The 18,119-nt window shown below is 46.3% G+C and overlaps 1 protein-coding gene and 1 non-coding gene across 2 annotated transcripts in view; both read right to left on the bottom strand.

The window, feature by feature from the left end:
* Positions 1 to 18,119, bottom strand: part of LOC126473712 (sialin-like) — a 135,728-nt gene that overhangs the window by 17,418 nt on the left and 100,191 nt on the right. Inside the window, exon 8 of the mRNA XM_050100956.1 lies at positions 16,669 to 16,910. Within this exon, the coding sequence (XP_049956913.1) occupies positions 16,669 to 16,910 (242 nt within the window). The remainder of the gene's footprint in view (positions 1 to 16,668; positions 16,911 to 18,119) is intronic.
* On the bottom strand, positions 8,638 to 8,712 carry Trnat-ugu (transfer RNA threonine (anticodon UGU)). The gene has a single exon. It is a non-coding gene; the product is annotated as a tRNA-Thr (tRNA).

Below are 18,119 nucleotides of genomic sequence, written 5' to 3' on the forward strand. Positions count from 1 at the left end.
GTTGAAGTATGGAAGAAGGTTTTCTTCTCTCGTCCGGTAAGCTGTTATTTTAACACTTGGATGAAGACAGTTCTTTTCCTTAAGCCTGGATGCTAAGAGTTCTGATGCTTGCTTTGAAAGATTGAGTTCTCGTATCAAGTCACTGAGCTCCTTCTGGTCGAACTGCTGGGGTTGTGTCTCATGTCCTTCGTATTCCGAACCACTACTTGTACATTCCTCGCCGTGCACATCGTCATCTGATGATGTTAGCGTGGGTAATGTTGTGAAGGTTGGTACAGGAACATCGTTGCTGTGCACCACCGGTCTTCTTGCTGACTCCAAATCGGGATATTCCCACTTTCGTTTTTTGAACCTATTAAAACCTTTCACATTAACAATGCAAAAATAGCAATCATCTGTATGGTTCTGCTCTCGCCATACCATAGGCACTCCGAAGTTTAAGCTTTTCCTTTTTCGTTTTGTCCACTGCCGTAAGCACTCCACACAGCATTTACAAACTTTATGGGGTGCCCACGCCTTGTCTTGATCTCCAAGTTTAATTCCGAAATATGCCAGATACGCTTCCTTCACAAAAGGAGTGATATTCTTCCTGTTCTTTTGAAGAACGTATTCACCACAAATGTAGCAGAACTCATCTGGATGGTTCACGCAAAGACGGCGTGAAGAACTCATGTTTTCCTAAAACAAAATTGCACAAATACTACATATTATGCAGAACTTTCTTGTATTTGCATGTCAATCACATCCAACAAACATCATTAATTGTTTTGTGTGAAATGAATACTCACCTCTTATTTGCTACGTCACGATGAAAAGGTTCTATCTCCTTGAAGCTGCACTGCACATGTGTGTGACTTTCGACCATCGCAATTTTTCTTGTTTACACTGAACGCTACCTATCGGCTGTTGCGGGGATTACCTCGGCCAACAAATGAATGTCGAGTACCGCCGAATTCAAATCTGCACAACCCTCAATATCTTCAACACATGCACCGCACAACAGGACTGAACACATGCTGACAGTGTGATGTTTGCATGATGTAATTCTCAACCACACAGATGCACTCCCTGAGCACAATTGTTTAATAAAGATAGTACAATATCACTAATTAAAAAACAGGTAGCAAATACATTACACCATATATGGACCCTGCAGTCGATATTATCCACATGAAACTCTCATTTCCACAAATAACCTATATCTCAAAAACCAGAGCCAATTTGGAAAAAGTACAAATATACTCGGAATGAGTATCATAACAATATCCCATTTTCGTTCAAACTTCCCTGGCAACGAAAAAAAAATTTTATTTTGTAGAGCTGTGTTATCACATCCTGCGAGGCGTGTTTTTTAAGTAAGTACCGTTTTGAAATTAAAAAAAGACGTGCTAAGATATCTCAATAATTTTAGTTTTACATGAAAGCCTGTACCTTAATCCACTTTTCTACATAATTCCCGTCAATATTGAGGCACTTGTCATAACGTTGTACCAGTCTTTGAATACCCTCCTCATAGAAGTCTGCCGTCTGTCTTGTTAACCACTGCATCACCACTGTTTTGACTTCGTCATCGTCTTGAAGGCGCTGACCGCCCAGGTGTTTCTTCAAGTGCAGGAACAGATGGTAGTCAGTGGGCGCAAGATCGGGGTTGTACGGAGGATGGTCTAGAGTTTCCCATCGAAAAGATGTGATGAGATCTTTGGTCTGATTCACCACGTGCGGACGGGCATTGTGTTGCAGCAAAACGATGCCCTTGCTCAACTTTCATGGACTGTTGCTTTGATTCTGGTGTGACGTAGGCCACCCATGTTTCATCGCCAGTAACAATTTGGCTTAACAAATCATCACCGTCGTTGTGGTACCGCTTTAAACGTTTGGTTTTGTGCACATCCGCCAACATTTTCGGTACCCAGCGTGCGCACAATTTCGGTAACTCAAGTGCTCGGTCACAATGCCATACAGAACACTACGAGAAACATTAGGAAAGCCATCCCGCAAGGAGGAAATCGTAAAGCGTCTTTTTTATCTCACCTTATTGTCCACTTCCTGCACCAAAGTTTCATTAACGACAGAAGGACGCCCACTCCGTTGTTCATCATGCACATTTGTGCGCCCATCTTTAAATGCTCTCACACACTTTCTTACCATTCCATCACTCATAATGTTTTCTCCGTAAACTGCACAGATCTCACGATGAATATCGATCGCTTTTAGGCCTTTACCACTAAGAAATCTTATAACAGCCCGTACTTCACAGTCGGCGGGACACGATTATCGGAGGCATCTTAAACACTCAGTACACAACGTAAACAAGGAAGAATCAGACTGTAATGGCGTCAGTACGTAGATTGAGGTACAGGCTTTCATGTAAAAATAAAATTATTGAGATATCTTAGCACGTTTTTTTAAATTTCAAAACGGTACTTACTTGAAAAACAAGCCTCGTATTAGAATAAGAAATATAATAACATAAGCATGCAACAGTACGTAATAAGCACATTAAAGATCAAGTTCCCCCCCCCCCTTAATCTGCCTTACCTGGAGCGTTATTATCAGAAAATTTAGCACATCGAACAAAAAGCTGGTCAGGTATGAGTAGGACTCGCGTACGTAGACAGTTCATCCATTTCGGGAATCGAGGATATTGACGAAGTTTGCCAGTTATCGACATTTATACTGGCAAGCTATCAGACCCAGGCATTCGAAGACTTTCGAGAATGTTTTAATTTAAAGTTGAAGGCGGCTATCAAATGACAAAAAGTAATATTTTTTCCTGTGATATAATTACAGATTAACAATTTCGGATTATTGCCTTTACTCGTACTGTGAAACCCTCCTTTCCAAATCTCATGAGTCTGGATCAACGGAAAGAAACCTATATGTTCTGATGAGTGAGTTTGCGAGTATCAATGTATCTGACATAAATGGCCGCATCTTTTGATTGCATTGACTTGCAAGCTTCACCTTTTTACGTCGCCAAGGACCCGTAGACCTTAATATGTGACTACGTGGCGTAAATTTCAACGTGATGTGTCTCTCTGGTTTTGAGAAAAGGGGTTTTGAACTGTCGGACACAAAGACAGACAAACGGGCAACAAAGTGATCTTACACGGGTTATGTTTTCACCGACTGAGGTAGGGAACGATAATTACACTACTGACCATTAAATTTGCTACACCAAGAAGAAATGCAGATGATAAACGAGTATTCATTGGACAAATATATTATACTAGAACCGGCATGTGATTACATTTTCACCCAATTTGGGTGCATAGATCCTGAGAAATCAGTACCCAGAACAACCACCTCTGGCTGTAATAACGGCCTTGATACGCCTGGGCATTGACTCAAAAAAGCTTGGATGGCGTGTACAGATACAGCTGCCCATGCAGCTTCAACACGATACCGCAGTTCATCAAAAGTGTATTGTGACGAGCCAGTTGCTCGGCCACCATTGACCAACGTTTTCAGTTGGAGAGAGATCTGCAGAATGCAGTCGAACATTTTCTGTATCCATAAAGGCCCGTACAGAACCTGCAACATGTGGTCGTGCATTACCCTGATGAAATATAGGGTTCGCAAGGATCGAATGATGGGTAGAGCCACGGGTCGTAACACATCTGAAACGTAACGTCCACTGTTCAAAGTGCCGTCATTGCGAACCAGAGGTGACCGAGACGTGTAACCAATGGTACCTCATACCATCACGCCGGGTGATGCGCCAGTATGGCGATGATGAATACACGCTTCCAATGTGCATTCACCGCGATGTCGCCAAACACGGATGCGACCATCGTGATGCTGTAAACAGAACCTGGATTCATCCGAAAAAATGACGTTTTGCCATTCGTGCACCCAGGTTCATCGTTGAGGTGCTCCTTTCTGTGATGCAGCGTCAAGGGTAACCGCAGCCATGGTCTCCGAGCTGATAGTTCATGCTGCTGCAAACGTCGTCGAACTGTTCGTGCAGACGGTTGTTGTCTTGTAAACGTCCCCATCTGTTGACTCAGGGATCGAGACGTGGTTGCATGATCCTTTGCAGGCATGCGGATAAGATGCCTGTTATCTCGACTGCTAGTGATACTAGGCAGTTGGGATCCAGCACGGCGTTCCGTATTACTCTCCTTAACCTACCGATTCCATATTCTGCTAACAGTCATCGGATATCGACCAACAGAAGCAGCAATGTCGCGATACGATAAACCGCAATCGCGATAGGCTACAATCCGACCTTTATCAAAGTCGGAAACGTGATGGTACGCATTTCTCCTCGTTACACAAGGCATGACAACAACGTTTCACCAGGCAACGCCGGTCAACTGCTGTTTGTGTGTACGAAATCTGTTGGAAACTTTCCTCATGTCAGCACGTTGTAGGTGTCGCCACCGGCGCCAACCTCGTGTGAATGCTCTGAAAAGCTAATCATTTGCATATCACAGCATCTTCTTCCTGTCGGTTAAATTTAGCGTCTGTAGCACGTCATCTTCGTGGTGTAGCAATTTTAATGGCCAGTAGTGTAGTAACCCCCAGGAGACCTGACGCTAATACCGTGTAACACCGTCTCTAAAACTGGAAATGGCATCAATTCGTCGCGGGAGAGAGTCCACAAGTTTCTGCAGATATGCGAGACCCATGTGAGGCTAGCCATTGATCACTATATGCCCTAGAGCTACTAAATTTCGGGGATGTTGATTGCTTCATTTCCGCCGCTGTTCGAAGTAATCGCACACATTTTTATGTGATGAAGATAGGGTGATTTAATGGACCAGTCGACATGCGATAGGATGAATCAGTGTTCGTCAACCCAGCAACACCTTTTAGCAGCTCTGTGAACATGGCTGATATCTTGTAAGACGGAAGTATCGATAGCATAATCGTCATAAGGGTGTAGAAGGAAGGACAATACTTTTCGACCTGGAGTGCTGAAATAATCATCCCGCATCGTAGTCGCAGTAACCTGGATGTGTGCGCCTGAGGCATGACAAGAAAGATGACCGCAAAACAACACGGAACAACCTCTCGTCTTAGCTAGACCTTCCGCACACTTGGTTAAACGCCTTATTACGCCGTCGGTACACTGTACCACTGGCCAGACCGTACTGCACACCACCAGTTGCGGTGGCGCGGTTCCTTCCTTCCCTTTACGACGAACCTGCACCTACCTGTGAACATTGTCTCAACATATCACAGTAGGGAAGCCGAGCGAAACCTACTGTACTTCGACGTGAACCAGGCTGCAATTAAAGTCACTAAATCTACGTTTCGGGAGAACGTTTTCAGACGAAATGAAAGGTTGGAAATTTTGTCCTTAATTAATATACTCTGAAACTTAGGTGAAAATGTACCACTGCTAAGCCCGTGCTAGTCTTAACACAGTCACCCACTACCCCTTTTACTCACGTTAGCAAGGTTATGGTGTTGCATTTCCCGAAAACGTAATAGCTACAAAAATACGGATTGTTATTGATTAAGAATGCTCGACCAATATTAAGTCTGTCTGTACCTAATGCAGTCACAGTTTTTAGCCACCGACCTGCTCAATACGCCACGCGGAATTTATGTCTTTTCTCGTCACAAAATTCACTTAAAAATTCCGAAATTTCCACACACCCATCGGAATAATTATGCCGTCACTTTACAACACTTTTGATGTATGAAACACTGCTAGATCCGGCAACTTATCATTTCCCTCGGAACTACTACTAGTACACAGGTCCGTACTGTTTCATGGTTAGGCTCCGACTCCTCTCTAGAATACTCTAAGTCTTCTCTACCAGCAGAGAAAGGCGCGCGAAGAATATTGCTTTACCATTGGTCAGTTTACTCAACAGCCAATAGCAAAACAACATTCGCCCGCGTCAGTCCGCGCTTTTCATCAATAACCAATCGCAAAATAGTAAACCTAACGGCTGCACTTTTTACCGGCGCAATTATCTAATATGCTGAAGTTTTGTTTATGCATAAAGTTATTTATTATTCTTATTTATACTTGAATTAACTGTCCCTTTACCATAAACTTACTTTACAAATCTATTCTACAAAAATCCCCTTTGTCCACACCCATACTTCTTCGAAATGTTCCCACACTAAATCCCACTACATAACTCGTTAAACAATTCTCTTCATATTAACCTTAAATTACACTCACGCATCATTCATACTGCTAAAACACATTTATAACATTTTACATACACAAAAAGACATAATAACACTTTATGAAAATACTAGAACAGTTTAAGAAAAACATTCTATTACTTTAGTGCACTCTAGTGGGCACAATCGAAACTAAATCACAGTCCCCTATCCAATATTGTCCTCTACCGGCTGATACATAAACTACGTGCGCGTCCAGTCTCGCGTCACCATCTGTCACTATCCAGCTCTGGGACACATCTCCCACTTAACCGCCTCCAAGGCAGGATCGGTATATGGCGCTACGCATCACAGTCACTGTCCAGTTTCTGTGTTCTTTGGTCCTATGAATACCAGCAACTCCATATGCCCCTGTGAGGAAGGGCCTATTGCGCGGGTCCATACATGCATTGCATGCTGTAGCTTTCGCATCATTCGCCTGGGAACTGACTGAGACAGACCTACATTCACTAGCAACAGAAGTTCCTGTCGGTTTTGAAACCACCTATCAACGCCAAGGCGTTGCATTATATCCAGTCACTGTCGCTGTGGAGCTCTCAACGACCACTGTCCTTACGTCACATAGGAGGGGCGTTCAGTAAGTAATGCAACACTTTTTTTTTCTGAAGCCAGGTTGGTTTTATTCAGGTTTCCAATGCACCATATTATTCCCCACTCTTTTTCCTACACTTTTCGACATAATCTCCGTTCAATGCGACGGCCTTACGCCACTTTATTGGGAGGGCCTGTATGCCCACATGTTACCACTCTACTGGTCGACGTAGCAGCCAACGTCTTGCTGCATCAATAACCTCCCCATAATCCACGTACTGCTTCCTGAAGAATGTAACCTTCAAATGGTTCAAATGGCTCTGAGTACTATGAGACTTAACTTCTGAGGTCATCAGTCCCCTAGACTTAGAACTACTTAAACCTAACTAACCTAAGAACATAACACACATCCATGCCCGAGGCAGGATTCGAACATGCGACCGTTGCGGTGAGGCGGTTCCAGACTGTAGCGCCTAGAACCGCTCGGCCACTCCGGCCGGCATGCATCCTTCATTGAGCCAAACAGCTGGAAGTCAGAAGTTGTAGGTTGGATGCGGAAGAACAGTCCAATGAAGTTTTGTGAGCGCTTCTCGGTTGAGCAGACTTGTGTGAGGCCTTGCGTTGTTAGGGAGAAGGAAAAGTTCGTTTTTGTTTATATGGTAACGAACACTCTGAAGGCATTTTAGTTTCCTGAGGTAGTTTCCGGTTCAAAGTGATGAACCCATGTTTCATCACCAGCTACGATGTTCCACAAAAAGTAGTCACGATCAGCCTCGCTAGCATTTCCGCACAGACGGTCCTTCGTTCCTATTATGGTCTTCTGTTAGGTGGCGAGGAACTCAGCAGACACACACTTTTGGGCATCCCAATTGATGGACGAATGTGTCAACACTGTCAACAGAGGTATCTAGTTGAGCAGCGACGTGTTTGATTGTGATCAGATGATCAGTTAGAATGAGAATGTCCGCACTTTCCAAAATTGCAGGAGTCACAACTGCGCGAGACCTGAAGGCACGTGGAAGATCGCACAGGTTTGCACGACCATGTTGCGATAATGACAGATGGCTCTCCGAACGACTCACCATGCTTTTGTTCACTACCAGGTCTCCTAGACATTCTGCGAGCACCAATGAATATCTGCGATGCTCTCGTTTTCCGACATAAGAAACTCAATAACAGCTCTCTCTTTGCAACTCATCTCCGTTACACACGCCATTTTGAAGGCCACGTACGGTGCCGCCATCTATCGTGGCTTCATGAAACCATAGGTGCTGAAGTGGGAATATTCCACGATGTCCCACAAAAAAATTCTGCCTTTTTTCAACCGAAATTGTCCGAGCAAAAAGAAGTGTTGCCTTCCGTACTGAACGCCGCTCGTCCATAACTGCAGGGGGTACTCCATTTCTTGTGGACACATTGGACAACCCCCGTTGATACACAGACAAATCGGATAATGACATTCAGTCACGCCTAAAAGTAGACCTATCTTTCTGCACTGATTTCATACAAGGGACTGCCACTCGATTTCCATGACTTATTCCAGCTGTGAAGAGTAACACAACCGACTAGTACCAGTCCTGCACCACCTACATCGTTCCGAAGCGGCCAGTCTGGTCTTCTTAGAGGGTGAGTAGTGTTCTGTCTGGTGAGCTTATCAGAGTCACCTTACACAGGTGCCACGCGCACGTTCTAAAATAGGATAAGAGCTTGCTATACTTATACGACTATGAAATTTTACTTGCTAAACGGCAAGTGCTGTGCAATGGCGTCGCTCATACCTGACGTTTTGCCAACAATACCTTATGTCCATCTACATCGATACTCTGCAAATCACAGTTAAGTACCTGGCAGAGGGTTCATCGAACCACCTTCAGAATTGAAATGATAATTAAATGGACACCTGAGCTGCAAACAGGTGTTGATGTTCTTTATTGGGGACATGCTGAAAATGTGTGCCCCGACCGAGACTCGAACCCGGGATCTCCTGCTTACATGGCAGACGCTCTATCCATCTGAGCCACCGAGGGCACCAAGGATAGAGCACCTGTAGGGACTTATCCCTTGCACGCTCCCCGTGAGACCTACTTACCCAACATGTCCACACCACTACATTCGTAGTGCGCTTAATAAATGATAAAGTCCATCAACGCCTGTTTGCAGCTAGGGTGTCGATTTAATTATCATTTCATTTCTAGCAAAGCTGCAGGGTCATCTACGGTAACTGTTCTTTCGGGAACAGATACTACCGTCATATATACCTTCACAATTCTCTATCATTCCAATATCGTACAGCGCGCCTAAAGAATGAACACTTATATCTTTCCGTACGAGCTCTGACTTCCCTTATTTTATCTTAGTGATCGTTCCTCCCTATGTATGTCGTGTCAACAAAATATTTTCGCATACGGAGGAGAAAGTTGGTGATTGGAATTTCGTGAGAAGATTCCGTGGCAACGAAAAACGCCTTTCTTTTAATGATGTCCACCCCAAATCCTGTATGATTTCTGTGACACTCTCTCCCATATTTCACGATAATACAAAACGTGCTGCCTTTCGTTGAACTTTTTCGATGTACTCCGTCAGTCCTATCTGGTAAGGATCCCACACCGTGCAGCAGTATTATAAAAGATGACGGACAAGCGTGGTGTAGGCAGTCTCCTTGGTAAGTCTGTTACATTTTCTAAGTGTTCTGCCAATAAAACGCAGTTTTTGGTTAGTGTGTTCTATGGGAAGTAACAGAACAGATGAAATGATATCAGTCATCCGGTAGAGTAGATTTGAGTTCCACCATTATATCGGCTAGAACATAGCTACCAGTATCGCTGTTTTTCCGAGTAAATAGCTTCCAAGTATACAGCGCATAGTTTTATAAACGTTTTGTGTAGGGCCTGGTTGGCTCTCTTTAAGTAGAGTATCGTGGTATTACATCCTGCCATTACTGAATAATCAATTAAAACTACAGTCTTCCATGACATGTCCAGCACCATAAAGTCACAATGTAGGCAATCATCGCATCTTACTGTACCATGACTGACATCCAACCGATTTTGCACCGTGGCATTCCCGACCAGAGCCTCCCCCATTGTTTCGGATTCCTTTGACCGTTGGAAAAGACAGGTCTAAAATATTTGTGATCAGGAAACACCACATTTACGTCGCGTGATTCAAAGCCAACAGTCGGGAAGCACGCGGCACCATACAATCTGTTAAGTATGATTTTACTTTTGTTACTGAACAAGAAAGCAAAACGACGAAAGTTAAGAAGAAATTCTGGGTGCATCTTTTTTTTTTTTTTTTTTTTTTTTTTTTTTTTTTTTTTTTTTTTTTTTTTCGAGTCAACAGTCTTCTGACTGGGTTGATGCAGGCCGCCATGAATTCCTCTCCTGTGCCAACCTCAGAGTAGTACTTGCAACCGACGTCCTCAAATATTTGCTCGACGTATTCCAATATCTGTCTTTCTCTACAGTTTTCACCCTCTACAGCTCCCTCTTGACACCATGGAGGTTACTCCGGCATGTCTTAACAGATGTCCTACCATCCTGTCCCACCTTATTGTCAATGTTTTCCGTACATGCCTCTCCTCGCCGATTCTCCGGAGAATCTCCTCATTCCTTTTTTTTTTTTTTGGTGGGGTTTAAGGGCGCTCAACTACTGAGTTCATTAGCGCCCAGTCACTGTTGTTAGAGCACATGGAATCTAGTAAAACTCAAGGGGAGGGGGGGGGGACACCAGAAAGACCTGACAAAGATGCAGATAAAATAAGTAAAAAGGTTAGATGTCTTTGGACAAGCCAGTCAAAGTTATAAAACGCAGAACACGAGCAGCTGCTCGAGCGTCATCAGCTAAAATATCCGGTAAAGTAGATGGCAGGGACAGGACAACACGAGATTGACTAAAGCGGGGACACGACAATAAAACATGGCGCACTGTTAATGCCTGACCACAAGAGCACTGCGGGGCTGGGTCACCGGAGAGCAGGTAGCAGTGGCTAAACCGGCAATGCTCAATCCGCAACCTGGTCAGAAGGACCTCCTCTCGCCGAGATGGTCGGGAGGAGGTTGTCCAAGCAGTTGGGAGCGGTTTTACTGCCCGGAGCTTGTTTCCTTGGAGGGATGACCAAGCATCCCACCACAACGACACAAGCCTCTTACAAACAACCCCACGAACGTCAAATGATGGGACACAATGGGAGGCTGGCCGAGGCAGGAGGACTGCAGCCTTGGCTGCAGCATCCGCAGCCTCATTCCCAGACACTCCTACATGTCCGGGAACCCACAGAAAGCTGACAGGAGAACCATTATCAGCGAAAGAATGGAGGGACTGCTGTATCCGTTGAACCAAGGGATGGACCGGATAGGGAGCTCCAAGGGTCTGAAGAGCACTGAGTGAGTCAGAGCAGAGTACATATGATGAATGGCGGTGGCGGCGGGCATACTGAATGGCCTGATGGAGAGCAAAAAGCTCGGCCGTAAAGCTGGAACATTGGTCAAGGAGCCGGTATTTAGAGGTGGCGGCCCCGACGACAAAGGCACAGCCGACACCATCGTCAGTTTTGGAGCCATCGGTGTAAATAAAGGTGTGACCGCCAAGTCGAGCATGAAGTTCGACAAACCGTGAGCAATACACTGCAGCCGGAGTACCCTCCTTCGGGAGTGAGCTGAGGTCGAGATAAATATGAACCGGAGCCTGGAGCCAAGGTGGTGTCGGGCTCTCACCCTCTCTGAAGGTGGTAGGGAGGGCAAAATCCAATTGTCGAAGCAGGCGACAGAAGCGGACTCCGGGGGGCAGCAGGGCAGACACATACAACCCGTACTGACGGTCGAGATAATCGGCGAAGAAGGACTGGTAAGAGGGGTGGTCAGGCATAGACAACAGCCGGCAGGCATACCGACACAGCAGTATGTCGCGCCAGTAGGTCAATGGTAATTCGGCAGCTTCAACATAAAGAGTCTCGACAGGACTAGTGTAGAAGGCTCCGGTCGCAAGACGTAACCCCCGATGGTGGATGGAGTTGAGATGGCGTAAGAGGGATGGCCGAGCAGACGAGTAGATGAAGCTCCCATAATCCAGCTTCGATCGGACTATGGACCGATACAAGTGAAGCAGGACAGTGCGATCCGCTCCCCAAGATGAACCACTAAGAACTCTGAGGACATTAAGGGAACGTGTACAATGGGCCGCCAAATAAGAGACATGCGGAGACCAACACAGTTTCCTGTCCAACGTGAGCCCTAGAAACTTAGTTGTTTCCACGAATGGGAGAACAACGGGACCGAGATGTAAGGATGGCGGAAGGAGCGCTTTATATCGCCAAAAGTTGATACAAACCGTCTTCTCTTCAGAGAACCGGAAGCCATTTGCCATGCTCCATGAGTATAGACTGTCTAGACAACGCTGAAGGCAGCGCTCCAGGAGGCATGTTCTCTGGGCACTGCAGTCGATTGCGAAGTCATCGACAAAGAGAGAGCCTGAGACATTAGGTGGAATGCAATCCATAATTGGATTGATCACGATGGCAAAAAGGGCTACACTCAAGACGGAGCCCTGAGGCACTCCGTTCTCCTGGAGGAAGACGTCGGACAATACGGAACCCACACGTACCCTAAACTTTCGATCCGTTAAAAAGGAATCAATAAAAAGGGGCAGGCGACCGCGTAGGCCCCACCTGTGCATAGTGCGGAGGATACCTCCTCTCCAACAGGTATCATAAGCCTTCTCCAAATCGAAGAACACGGCTACCATTTGGCGCCTTTGCAAAAAGTTGTTCATGATGAATGTCGACAAGATCACAAGGTGGTCAACAGCGGAGCGGCGGCGATGAAAGCCGCATTGGACATTGGTAAGTAGCCGTCGAGATTCAAGAATCCAAACTAACCGAGCATGAACCATGCGCTCCATCACCTTACAGACACAGCTTGTAAGAGAAATGGGGCGGTAACTAGAAGGAAGGTGTCTATCCTTCCCGGGTTTGGGTATAGGAACAACGACGGCGTCACGCCAACGCATGGGGACCTGACCTTCGGTCCAGACGCGATTGTAGGTACGAAGAAGGAAGCTTTTGCCCGCCAGAGAAAGGTGTGCCAGCATCTGAACGTGAATGGCATCTGGCCCCGGAGCAGAGGACCGGGACAGTGCAAGCGCATGTTCGAGTTCCCGCATAGTAAAGGGGGCATTATAAGTTTTATAAGTTTCCAGATTCAGCGAGTGGAAGGAAGGTCGCCGAGCCTCTTCCGCCTCTTTCCTGGGAAGGAAGGCAGGGTGGTAATGGGCGGAGCTTGAAACCTCCGCGAAAAACCGTCCGAAGGCGTTGGAGACAGCCACAGGATCAACGAGGACCCCATTACCTGAGGTCAGGCCAGGTACCGAGGAGTGGGCCTTAATGCCCGACAGCCGGCGCAAGCCACCCCATACGACAGAAGAGGGAGTAAAACTGTTAAAGGAGCTGGTGAAAGAGGCCCAACAAGCTTTTTTGCTGTCTTTGATGACTCTACGGCATTGCGCTCGGAGTCGTTTGTATCCAATACAATTCGCCAACGTAGGATGGCGGCGAAAGGTGCGTAAAGCACGTCGTCGAGCATGGATAGCGTCTCTACAAGCCTCGTTCCACCAGGGGACGGAAACGTGACGAGAAGAACAGTTAGTACGAGGAATGGCACGTTCGGCAGCATTGATGATAACAGCCGTGAGGTATTCGACCTGACTGTCACAACTGAGAAAATCGTGGTCCGGAAAGGTCGCCAGGGAGGAGTAAAGTCCCCAGTCAGCTTTCGGTATGTTCCAACTCAAAGGACGTGGGGATGGGGTGTGGTGCAGGAGACGAACGACACGGGGGCAGTGGTCGCTCGAATAGGTGTCAGAAAGGACATACCACTCGAACCGATGGGCAAGAGTGGTAGAACAGATCGAGAGGTCCAAGTGGGAGTGGGTATGAGTAGAGTCCGAGAGGAAAGTCGGGGCGCCAGTATTGAGGCAGACAAGATTGAGATGGTTGAAGACATCCGCCAAGAGTGAGCCTCTTTGACAGGATGCAGGAGAGCCCCAAAGGGGATGATGGGCATTGAAGTCGCCAAACAATAAAAACGGCGGGGGAAGCTGAAGAATCAGGTGCATCATGTCAGCCCGACTAACAGCGGATGACGATGGAGTGTAGATGGTACAAACTGAAAAAGTAAAAGCAGAAAGAGTAATACAGACAGCTATTGCTTGGAGTGGGGTGGTGAATGGGATGGGATGGTAATAGACATCGTCCCAAACGAGCAACATGACCCCACTATGAGCTGAGATACCGTCCACAGGGGTGAGGTCATACCGCTCCGAGGTATAGTGGGTAAAGGCAATACGGTCAGTCGGGCGCAACTTGGTTTCCTGGAGACCAAGGACGAGCGGACAGTGCAAGCGGAGGAGCAGTTGTAATTCCTCCCGATTAGATTGAATACCTCTTATGTTCCAATGTAACAAGGCCATCGCTAGTCAAGAAAGAGAGCGAACGAGACGGAGGAAGAGCTGGTCACCTCGACGGCCGCTGAGGGCCAGGTTTCGAGGGAACAACGCTACAACCGGCGGGAGGCGGATCCTGTTCCATCGAGTCGTCGCCAGCTGCGGCCGCTGTCCCTGGGTGTGTAGGAGGGGCAGCATCATTTGCCGACAAGAGGCCAGCTGAGCGCCTGGCAGCAGAGCGTCTCGGCAAAACTGAGGATGGCCGGGAGCAGCGACTCACGGACTAAAGGCCGAAATACTAAATGTCTTTTTCCAAAGTTGTTTCACAGAGGAAGATTGCACTGTAGTTCCTTCTCTAGATTGTCGCACAGATGACTAAATGGTAGATATCGAAATAGACGACAGAGGGATAGAGAAACAATTAAAATCGCTCAAAAGAGGAAAGGCCTCTGGACCTGATGGGATACCAGTTCAATTTTACACAGAGTACGCGAAGGAACTTGCCCCCCTTCTTGCAGCGGTGTACCGTAGGTCTCTAGAAGAGCGTAGCGTTCCAAAGGATTGGAAAAGGGCACAGGTCATCCCCGTTTTCAAGAAGGGACGTCGAGCAGATGTGCAGAACTATAGACCTATATCTCTAACGTCGATCAGTTGTAGAATTTTGGAACACGTATTGTGTTCGAGTATAATGACTTTTCTGGAGACTAGAAATCTACTCTGTAGGAATCAGCATGGGTTTCGAAAAAGACGGTCATGTGAAACCCAGCTCGCGCTATTCGTCCACGAGACTCAGAGGGCCATAGATACGGGTTCACAGGTAGATGCCGTGTTTCTTGACTTCCGCAAGGCGTTCGATACAGTTCCCCACAGTCGTTTAATGAACAAAGTAAGAGCATATGGACTATCAGACCAATTGTGTGATTGTATTGAGGAGTTCCTAGATAACAGGACGCAGCATGTCATTCTCAATGGAGAGAAGTCTTCCGAAGTAAGAGTGATTTCAGGTGTGCCGCAGGGGAGTCTCATAGGACCGTTGCTATTCAAATTTACATAAATGACCTTGTGGATGACATCGGAAGTTCACTGAGGCTTTTTGCGGATGATGCTGTGGTGTATCGAGAGGTTGTAACAATGGAAAATTGTACTGAAATGCAGGAGGATCTGCAGCGAATTGACGCATGGTGCAGGGAATGGCAATTGAATCTCAATGTAGACAAGTGTAATGTGCTGCGAATACACAGAAAGATAGATCCTTTATCATTTAGCTACAAAATAGCAGGTCAGCAACTGGAAGCAGTTAATACCATAAATTATCTGGGAGTACGCATTAGGAGTGATTTAAAATGGAATGATCATATAATGTTGATCGTCGGTAAAGCAGATGCCAGACAGATTCATTGGAAGAATCCTAAGGAAATGCAATCCGAAAACAAAGGAAGTAGGTTACAGTACGCTTGTTCGCCCACTGCTTGAATACTGCTCAGCAGTGTGGAATCCGTACCAGATACGGTTGATAGAAGATATAGAGAAGATCCAACGGAAAGCAGCGCGCTTCGTTACAGGATCATTTAGTAATCGCGAAAGCGTTACGGAGATGATAGATAAACTCCAGTGGAAGACTCTGCAGGAGAGACGCTCAGTAGCTCGGTACGGGCTTTTGTCAAAGTTTCGAGAACATACCTTCACCGAAGAGTCAAGCAGTATATTGCTCCCTCCTACGTATATCTCGCGAAGAGACCATGAGGATAAAATCAGAGAGATTAGAGCCCACACAGAGGCATACCGACAATCCTTCTTTCCACGAACAATACGAGAATGGAATAGAAGGGAGAACCGATAGAGGTACTCAAGGTACCCTCCGCCACACACCGTCAGGTGGCTTGTGGAGTATGGATGTAGATGTAGATGTAGATGTTTTGCTTGGCACTATCACAGCACAGACCTACATTGACGTTTTAAGCACTTTCTTGCTTTCCGCTGTTGAAGAGCAATTCGGGGATGGCGATTGCATCTTTTTTACCCTTCACCCAATCATTTCAGATATTCCGGTAGAATAGTATCAATCCCTACTGCCTTATTCGATCTTAAGTCTTGCAAAGCTCTTTTCAATTCTGATTCTAATACTGGATCTCCTTTTCTTCTCCATGGACTCCTGTTTCTTCGTCCATCACGTCATAAGCCAAGTCTTCCCCTCTCACAGACGCCTTCAGTATACTCTTTCCATCTATCTGCTCTCTCCTCTGCAACTAACAGTGTAATTACCATTGCAATACCAATGTTACCACCCTTGCTTCTGATTTCATCAAAGGTTGTTTTGAATTTTCTATATGCTGGGTCAGTCCTTCTGCTGTGACAGTCACAGATACTGCATTTCGCAATAGTAGCCGTTATCTATACGCAATTTACGTAACTCTACATTTTTGTATTTCTATCCATTTTTTACGAATTTGACATCTACTTCATTCATTTTATTCATACTCCATAAATAGGAATACACAGCTAACTTATAACCACTTGCATTAAGACTCTGGAGATCGAGCAACTTACATTGGCGCTGGTGAAGGCGCCGACGACGTACGGTACTGCGATTCCCGTTAAGTTGGCGAACATGTTGACGATGCCGACGATGGTCCCCGCGTAGTTGGGCGCGATGGCCGACATGCTCATGGAGGGGCCGGCACCGTTGGTGGAGATGCAAAAACCGTTGATGGCGAGCAGCGCGATGATGACGCCCGTGTTGCAGCCGACCACCGAAACCACCAGAAACGTCGCCGCGGGCACCAGCGTTCCTATGCGTCAACACGGCAGTCACGCCTGGCTCCCAGCTCACTCACAGAGGTGAAATGTGACAGTTCTCTATCAGTGTATACAGGGCTATTACAAATGATTGAAGAGATTTCATGAATTCACTGTAGCTCCATTCATTGACATATGGTCACGACACACTACAGATACGTAGAAAAACTCATAAAGTTTTGTTCGTCTGAAGCCGCACTTCAAGTTTCTGCCGCCAGAGCGCTCGAGAGCGCAGTGAGACAAAATGGCGACAGGAGCCGAGAAAGCGTATGTCGTGCTTGAAATGCACTCACATCAGTCAGTCATAACAGTGCAACGACACTTCGGGACGAAGTTCAACAAAGATCCACCAACTGCTAACTCCATTCGGCGATGGTATGCGCAGTTTAAAGCTTCTGGATGCCTTTGTAAGGGGAAATCAACGGGTCGGCCTGCAGTGAGCGAAGAAACGGTTGAACGCGTGCGGGCAAGTTTCACGCGTAGCCCGCGGAAGTCGACGAATAAAGCCAGCAGGGAGCTAAACGTACCACAGCTGACGGTTTGGAAAATCTTACGGAAAAGGCTAAAGCAGAAGCCTTACCGTTTACAATTGCTACAAGCCCTGACACCCGATGACAAAGTCAAACGCTTTGGATTTTCGGCGCGGTTGCAACAGCTCATGGAAGAGGATGCGTTCAGTGCAAAACTTGTTTTCAGTGATGAAGCAACATTTTTTCTTAATGATGAAGTGAACAGACACAATGTGCGAATCTGGGCGGTAGAGAATCCTCACGCATTCGTGCAGCAAATTCGCAATTCACCAAAATTTAACGTGTTTTGTGCAATCTCACGGTTTAAAGTTTACGGCCCCTTTTTCTTCTGCGAAAAAAAACGTTACAGGACACGTGTATATGGACATGCTGGAAAATTGGCTCATGCCACAACTAGAGACCGACAGCGCCGACTTCATCTTTCAACAGGATGGTGCTCCACCGCACTTCCATCATGATGTTCGGCATTTCTTAAACAGGAGATTGGGAAACCGATGGATCGGTCGTGGTGGAGATCATGATCAGCAATTCATGTCATGGCCTCCACGCTCTCCCGACTTAACCCCATGCGATTTCTTTCTGTGGGGTTATCTGAAAGATTCAGTGTTTAAACCTCCTCTACCAAGAAACGTGCCAGAACTGCGAGCTCGCATCAATGATGCTTTCAAACTC

The sequence above is a fragment of the Schistocerca serialis genome, chromosome 4 (genome assembly GCF_023864345.2).
Source record: "Schistocerca serialis cubense isolate TAMUIC-IGC-003099 chromosome 4, iqSchSeri2.2, whole genome shotgun sequence".
Lineage (NCBI taxonomy): Eukaryota > Metazoa > Arthropoda > Insecta > Orthoptera > Acrididae > Schistocerca > Schistocerca serialis.